At 41.5% G+C, this 7,614-nt stretch overlaps 1 protein-coding gene across 2 annotated transcripts in view; it reads right to left on the bottom strand.

The window, feature by feature from the left end:
* Positions 1-528: 528 nt before the first annotated feature.
* Positions 529-7,614, bottom strand: part of LOC113214373 (uncharacterized) — a 30,735-nt gene continuing 23,649 nt past the window's right edge. For both annotated transcript variants that reach the window (XM_052275197.1, XM_052275198.1), the window contains 4 exons: positions 6,784-6,955; positions 5,602-5,784; positions 4,222-4,410; positions 529-1,307 (listed from right to left, as the gene is read on the bottom strand). In XM_052275197.1, coding sequence (XP_052131157.1) covers positions 1,182-1,307; positions 4,222-4,410; positions 5,602-5,784; positions 6,784-6,955 — 670 coding nt within the window. In that variant the 3' untranslated portion in view covers positions 529-1,181. The remainder of the gene's footprint in view (positions 1,308-4,221; positions 4,411-5,601; positions 5,785-6,783; positions 6,956-7,614) is intronic.

Genomic DNA, 7,614 nt, shown 5'->3' with positions numbered 1-7,614 from the left:
ATTTTGTTTGTAGGACCCATCGTGTTGTTCCCCAAAATCCGGTGACCTCGCTGGATGGTAGGTAGGCCGTCTGGGAACACCTCGGGAAAATATCAGACTTTTTATTACCAGGGATAAAAATGTCCCGCCCTCCAAATTCGTCTCAGAGCGTAAGTGTCTAAGATTTTCCAAGAAAGGGTCCCGCCATCTTTTGATGTATTGTTCCCCAGGTCCGAAAACGCATTTCTGGATGGTCGATTTTTAGTACTTTTTTTTTTCGAAAAATTTTGACCATGTTTTTTTCTGGCCAACTTTAGGCACGTTGCAAGATATGAATGAAAATATTTATAAGCTCTTAGTGTGTGGGTGAAAACAGGAAAAGTCTTGAAAGATTTTAATCTGGTTACCTGGGTGGTATTGCGCGAAGGCATCATTCACCGGGTTGTTTGAATGTTTTGTCTTTCATATATCAAAGCGTTTCATTTTGTACGTAGAAGAAACTGTTCGGCCGTTGACAGGTAAGGATTTTGCATTGTTAAAACAATACCGTTTGTGGTTAGGTTCACTTACTTTATTTGTATATGTCAATAAACACACACTGCAAAATGCTTGCAAGGAACAGGTTCTTAATGCAAATGATTTTCTTTGAATATTGCAAAGAATTTTGAAGCATTGTTATAAAAACTAGTTCTTCCAATACCCCCTGTGTAAACTCGCTCAACCCCTCCGCGGCTGGGGACAAACGCTCGGCTCACTCCCGCCTGGGGCCAACCAACCGCTTCCCTAGCTTGGCGCTCCAGACAACCGTTCAAGTCGCTCTTTCACCTAAAACATAATATTGGTATCATCTGAAAGAGAATTTCCGCCCCTTTCTAATGATATCAATATTACGTTTTCGTTCAGCACCCCAGCCACCCCAAACCCCAGCCACAAAGGCGGTGAGCTGTTAAACATAATGGGTATTGCTCCGCAAGCTTGCGTACTCTTTCTTTACAATACAAACCCATTGTTTGCAGGGATTCTGACAGCTTGCAAAGTATTTCTTTGCAATACAAATGAATTCTTTGCATTGCAAACCTCGAGAATTCTTTGTAACGTTCCAAAGGATATAAGTTTGCAAGCATTTTACAGTGCATTATCGTTTATTTTGTTCAAAAGCAAAATGCACGTACTAATAAAATGTACAAGAAAGGTAACGACTATTAAATTGCCATGACATTTAGTTCAGATTTGCTCTCCACAGCTTTGTAATATCCTCGTAAACTGTTGCTGCACTGGAGTCCATGAACGTACTGTGCGTGTCCTTCCAAGGCCAGCGAAACTTCACCCTGGAAAATCCACAAAACAAAAGAAATGTTAACAACTCTTATGAAAAAAGTGAAAAATACATTGAAGGTTCGTCGCTTCTGTGAAAGTCCCATGTCGTTCCGTGTTCACCCAAGGGTTATAGAACGTACCCCTTTACGCACTCAAAACAAAAATCCCAATCAAGAATCGATCTTGAAATCAGATAATACCAATTTAAGAATAGGTCTGTGTTCTAATTTTCTCTCACATTTAGCAGCTGCAGGCCTCTACGGGAGTTCCAGGTGACTCAAATTTTGACGGAAAAAACATTTCATGTTAACAAATAGACGATCCGAATACAAAAAATTCTAGTAAAGATAATTGTTAGCCTAGTAATCAAATCGACGCGTCCTAACAACAATGTTCTATCTGCAGCGTGCGGATTACACAATAATCTATCTGCAGAGTGCGGATTACACAATGTTCTATCTGCAGAGTGCGGATTACACAATGTTCTATCTGCAAAACGCGGGTTTCGGGACACCTCCAAAGAAATGCTTATTACTCCGTAACCGCTCGTTCTACTTTAGTCTTTGCAGTCAATGCTTAAACATTGGACCTTAAGGATTCTGGCCGCACAGTGGGCTAGAGCCCAAAAAAAAAAGGACATAAATCATAACAGTTAATGGGTGCATCGCACATACGATGTCGGTATGTTCCGGGGGGTTTTCGGGTGCGCTGATTCCATTTTTTTAATAATTTTGAACTTTTAGGAGGCGGATCCAGGTCAAAAAGGGGGGGAGATTTCAAAATCTTACTCAAATCACGTGAAAGTTTGGTTTCGGAGGTCTACGGTTGCGCTGAGTTTTGCTGATTTTTTGCTGATTTTTACAAAAAAAAATCGAATTTTTACGATTTTTTCACCATTTTTACAATATTTTACGATTTTTAAATAGGGTTTTGTTTTGATTGTTTTCTGATTTTTTAGGACTCTGCATGATTTTTTAAGGGATTTTTGACACTTTTTCAATGATTTCATACGAGGTGCAGTCGGTTAGGCGACCCTTTTAGACCGCGCCACCGCAAAGTCCACCAAAATCCGTCCAAAAACAAGTCTATTTCTCGCAAGACCGCAAAATACCGCAAAAACCGACTACGGGAACTTGTAGACAAGGTTTCGAACTTCAAGAATCAATTGTCGGTTTCTTTGATTTTTCATGATTTCGTTACTTACGGCCTTTTAAAGTTGGCCCAAATCGCAATCAGGGGAGGGTTTTACTTTTCACTTTTTTGGGGGGGTGGGGGTTAAATAATCGATGGCCTGCACCTGGATATGTTTCGTTGTGTTTAGAACAACACGTCAGCAAACGTGTGGGCGGCTGAAGCTATGAACAACGATAAAAATAACAATATAAGATAGTGAGGTTAGAGCCGTCCATGCGGGCACCGCAAAATAGCTGATTTCAAAATGATATTTCAAGGTGAAGATTTGCAGCTAAAAATACAAACTAATGCGTTTTGAAATCCTTGAACATTGCGCTACAAAGTGCACTAGTCTTTTTAGCCCAAATCGTTAAAAAAATTGTCATCCTTTTGTCCGCTTTTTTGGGATTCTAGCCCACTGTGGGCCGTGTGCTCAGATTGGCCTTAATGTCTTCCAGTTACTTGCAAACCACACAAAGGTGAAGGGCGGCGCCTAACCCCGTTTTGCAGATAGAACATTGTGTAATCCGCACTCTGCAGATAGAACATTGTGTAAACTGCACTCTGCAGATAGAACATTGTGTAATCCGCACTCTGCAGATAGAACATTGTGTAATCCGCACGCTGCAGATAGAACATTGTTGTTAGGACGCGTCGAAATATGTTTTTGCGTTCTAGAACTATAATTATGCGTCATTGTTTTGAGATTCACGGTCTTGTGCTTTGTTGTCGTCCGTCTCTGCTTGAGACCAGGCATTTGTTGGGCGAGTGAGTGGTGACGTGGTGCTCGCCCTCGCCCTGGACTAGCGCTAGACCTAGCAGCAGCCAGAGCCAGAGGTGCTCGTCGTTGGAGTCGAGACCTCGGCGGCCCTGCGCCCTGGCCTGGGCCAGGCTTGGGGGCTTCGTCCTTCTTGGGGAACAGACAGACAGACATGGGGGCGGCGTTGGCATAGGCCCGCTTATATAGCTTTTACAAAGCAGCAGAGCGGGCTAAAAATCTTTTCCTTGACATCCTTGACTTCATTGACACGATCACCAATGCTTTAGTATCGAGAGTCAAAGCTAGCTGACACCTTAACGTTACTTATATATCTTTATGTTAAGTAAAATGGTATTTAAGAGATCATCGGTTAAAAAGAGAATAATTGTTCCAACGATTGCCTCGTCCAATGACTCCTGATCAGGGGGACTGCCGCTTTCTTAGCCCAGAGGGCTAATTTATTTTGCGTATATTGTATTTCTAAAATCCATTTTCGAAAAATGTCCGCTGGCAAGAAGAAATCTAGAAATGTCACTTTTTTTAGACTTTTCACCAGAAAATATTTTCCGATCTGAAAAACTAAAATGCATTAAATTTGTTATGGGACAGAGAATTGTTTTTGCAATATTACGTTTTCAATTTCCAAAATCCTTTACCTAGTGTCCTCCCTGACCAGAGAAACAGACTCAATCAAAATTAAGTAAGAAATTTTACGTAGAAATTATTTATGTTCGTAGATCTACGTAGCTTTGTACAAAATAAATAGTCCATAATATGCTTTTGTAAGGACAAAGTGTTACAAACATTACTTGTCTCTAATTTGGCAATTTATATCATCAGGTTTCGCAATCAGTTCTTTGACTGAGCATTTTTATTTTTTTGCACTTAAAAGAAGAGCTTTAGATCGGAGAATGCCATAATTTGTTAGACCAGTTATACTCTACCTTTATCACCGCTCTAGGAGAGTTTAACAAATGTTTACGTTAGCATACCTTGAACGAAGACAAAACTCTGAAGAGACTGGGTGGACCGTCGATCTTGATTTTCCAAACAGCGTACGGGCTGAGCATCATATCACCATCACGAAGTTTATCGTACACTCCGTTGGTAGTGAGTGGCTTCCCGTCCTTTTTCTTGGCACTAAATGAGATATCTTGACTCTCCACAGAAACCGAGAAGACCTACACAAAAAGGAAAGGGCTTATATAAAGGGGGCAGACCTGTGAAATGCTTTGTAATGCAATTGTTCGGGATAGTATTTGTTTTCAGAATAACTACTTATAACTACTTATCGCAGCGATATGAACGAAAGGCCTTAGTAATGAATTTAACTTTAACTTAACCTATAAAGGAAAAGTACTCATGGTTTTCTTTCGCTCGGACAAGACATCTCCATGGCGTTCACGGTTCTGGCCGCATTTTTTGAGCTACCGACTCCGCTTTAGTCTGAATATAGCCCATTCATGTTCATCTCTCGTGACACCCAAACTGAGCAAAAAGTGGTAAATTTGTAAACCAATTGTCCATACATGAGCTTTGGAGATTATTTAAAAATTAGATATCAACAATATTAAATTGCCGAAGCCGCGCTATAAACCCATCTTAAACAAATTACAATATTTTTTATATGTTGCAGGTCCATCCATTCGGGCAAAATTGTGCACGTTGCGAAGAAGTGTACCCTTTTATCCTAGCCAAAGAACAGAATATTCCAGGAGGGGTACACTGCTTTCATAAAGTTAACTTCTAGCGTAATTCATTTCAACGGCTTTTTATTTCAATGTTGCTGGTTCTCTTAACCATACCGGTTGATTGTACTGTAAGACCGGTTTAAAACTGTTCACCGATTTTTCGGTGAAATAAAACCGGTAAATCTCTTCACCGAAAACCGGTGTGAAGAAACGGACACCGAACAACCCTAGCCGTGCCTCAACATGGTTTTAGTTGTTGGTGCTGAGTCTAACGCGAGAGTTTTGAGTAAAAGCTCAACGTTGTACCTTCACGTCATTTGCTTTCACGTTAGCGTGAGCTTGAACGTTGAACCGTGTCGCTGCACATCGGACTATGTGTAACCGTGCCGCTGCAGATTGAACTTTGTGTAACCGTGCCGGTGCAGATCGAACTTTCACGCCAGGAGGCATCGATCGGATCGCGTCACATTTAAAACCCCGTCTTGGAGAGTGTCTTATTCACAATTGGAACTGCTCTAAAGCAAAATGTCATCACTTGGGACTATTTACTGTAAACTGGTTGGCGTCTTTGAACGACAAAATATTGGCGTTCTCGGACGCACGCCAAATATTGGCGTTCAAAGACACTATAAGCCCGAAGAACGCCAACTGGTTTTTATTTTCACCACGATTATAACTTACCTGGCTACCACATTTATAATAGGAGACTCCCAGGTGAGTCATCGATATCTGAGACTCCTCAAATGCCAAGTCGAGCTCACTTTGCCGACTTTCATTTGTTGACACGAGGCGGACGTCGATGGTGTCGAACTTTACGGCGTCCTCATGTAGTGGGCTTTCTAGAACATTAGCCAACATAGTGACCTGCGAAACAAAATTTAAATGTTGTACACCTTTGACCAAGTCAACCCGTGGAAATCAAAAGTTCGGTGGGTCTTCGAAAGCCTCGCTATAAGGTCGGTTTCCTCGTATAAGGTCGTATGTGTATTTTTTGTCTATTTTCGGATATGTTTATCATTAAATCAGGACAAAAGTTTATTTCGAGTGGTACACGTAATCTCGACAAAATCGCAAAATATGCACATACGACCCGATGGCCCCGATGGCTGACTGGTCTGAACAAAATGAGGCATACTTTAGACCCAAAATGGGTACAGGCTGACTAACCTTTCTGCCGACCTCGCCACTTTGATTTGCTGTATTTACCCAAAATGCAATCCAGTTCCAGCACTCTAATCTGGTTGGCGTCTTATGACCCTAAAATATTGGTCTCAGCGGGTCAGAAGGGGGAGGGGGTGTGGGGCGGACCCTCCCGGCTCGCCCGGCCAGCCCCGGATTAGCACTAGTGACTCGCGAGTCACCAACGAGTCACTAGAGTGCCAGATTGTCCGCGGGGAGTGATTCCTGTGACTTATTTCCTATCCCTAACACACGGGCGAACTCGGCGTCTTTCCCTTACACGGTAAAAACAATGTTTCATTTTTTTAGGAAAAATGGGATTACTGAACCTAACCCCCTCTCTGCACGCGCGCAGTTTAGACGCAAACAGTCACGGCGCAGTATATTTATACGGCCTTACGTGAAAAGGAGGGAAATATAGGGGAACGTATTTATCTCAGGTCATTGCTTATACTATAAGGGACTTATTTACAGTGCCTTACAATAGAATGTGTGTTGTAATATTGAATAGTCGGATTAATAGGAGGCGTATCGACTGGGAATCGAATAAGAAGTGAGAGTTGGAGGTTGTACATGTACGACTCGTTTTGCACATGGCAAATTACAAAATATATCGTACATATCGTACATTTAATATATTTTTCACACTGTATGTGGAAGGAAACAGAAAGCTTTCAAACGTACCTCTTTTCCTTCAAGCAATTGGTCCAGATGCTCCTCATATTGGTCATGTGCCCAAAGGTGCAAAGAGTCGGGATATTTGAAATATCTTGTAAAGATTTTGCTGTCGCGGTTTGTTATCACCGCATGATTCCTCTCCAGGCGTTCAAGTAGCTCGTTAATATCGGTTGAAGCACTGAAATCATAAAGACAGTGCTACAAAATAGCAATAATTCATGTCAGGAAAAATTTGACAATGTGACGTATGTCCACTTTTTGGTCAAATTGAGTTTTGGGGGGCATCTGGTTTCTTATTGAGTGTTGCACATGCAGAAACAAATGGCAAATCAATGTATACAAAAAGTGCTGTGTTCTAGCATGGTACAAATGACAAATGTCCATACATTATTTGACAAAATAACGAATTGGTACAGGTGTTTTGACAAAGTGGCGAATGTCCACATGTGTTTGGACAAGTCAACTCGGCACCCAAATAGACCTTTTATCCAAACGATGTGGCAACCCGGGTAATAGTTTCCATCGACAAACTCTTAATTGTGAATAAAATTTAAAATTCTGGCCACGGTGTTTGATTTTTGTGACTACTTCGCATCAAACACCGTGGACAGAATTTTGAATTTTGATCGCAATCCAGCAAATATAAACCTCCACGCGTGACTCATTAACGATACAAATGTTTCTCGAAAACGGCTCGGCCGATTTGCATCATTCAAAGTGCATTCGATTCTCCTCGTCGACAATTGGGGACCGAAAATGTGTCAAAAGTGACGAAATGTGAAAAATACCCGTTCAAAATGCGTTAAAACGGGTTCTTTTTACGAACGGGTACCCGGA

This window comes from Frankliniella occidentalis, unplaced genomic scaffold, assembly GCF_000697945.3.
Source record: "Frankliniella occidentalis isolate FOCC.00 unplaced genomic scaffold, Focc_3.1 Scaffold537, whole genome shotgun sequence".
Taxonomy (NCBI): domain Eukaryota; kingdom Metazoa; phylum Arthropoda; class Insecta; order Thysanoptera; family Thripidae; genus Frankliniella; species Frankliniella occidentalis.
Note: the sequence above shows the minus strand (reverse complement) of the source record. Positions and strands in the feature narration are given on the sequence as shown.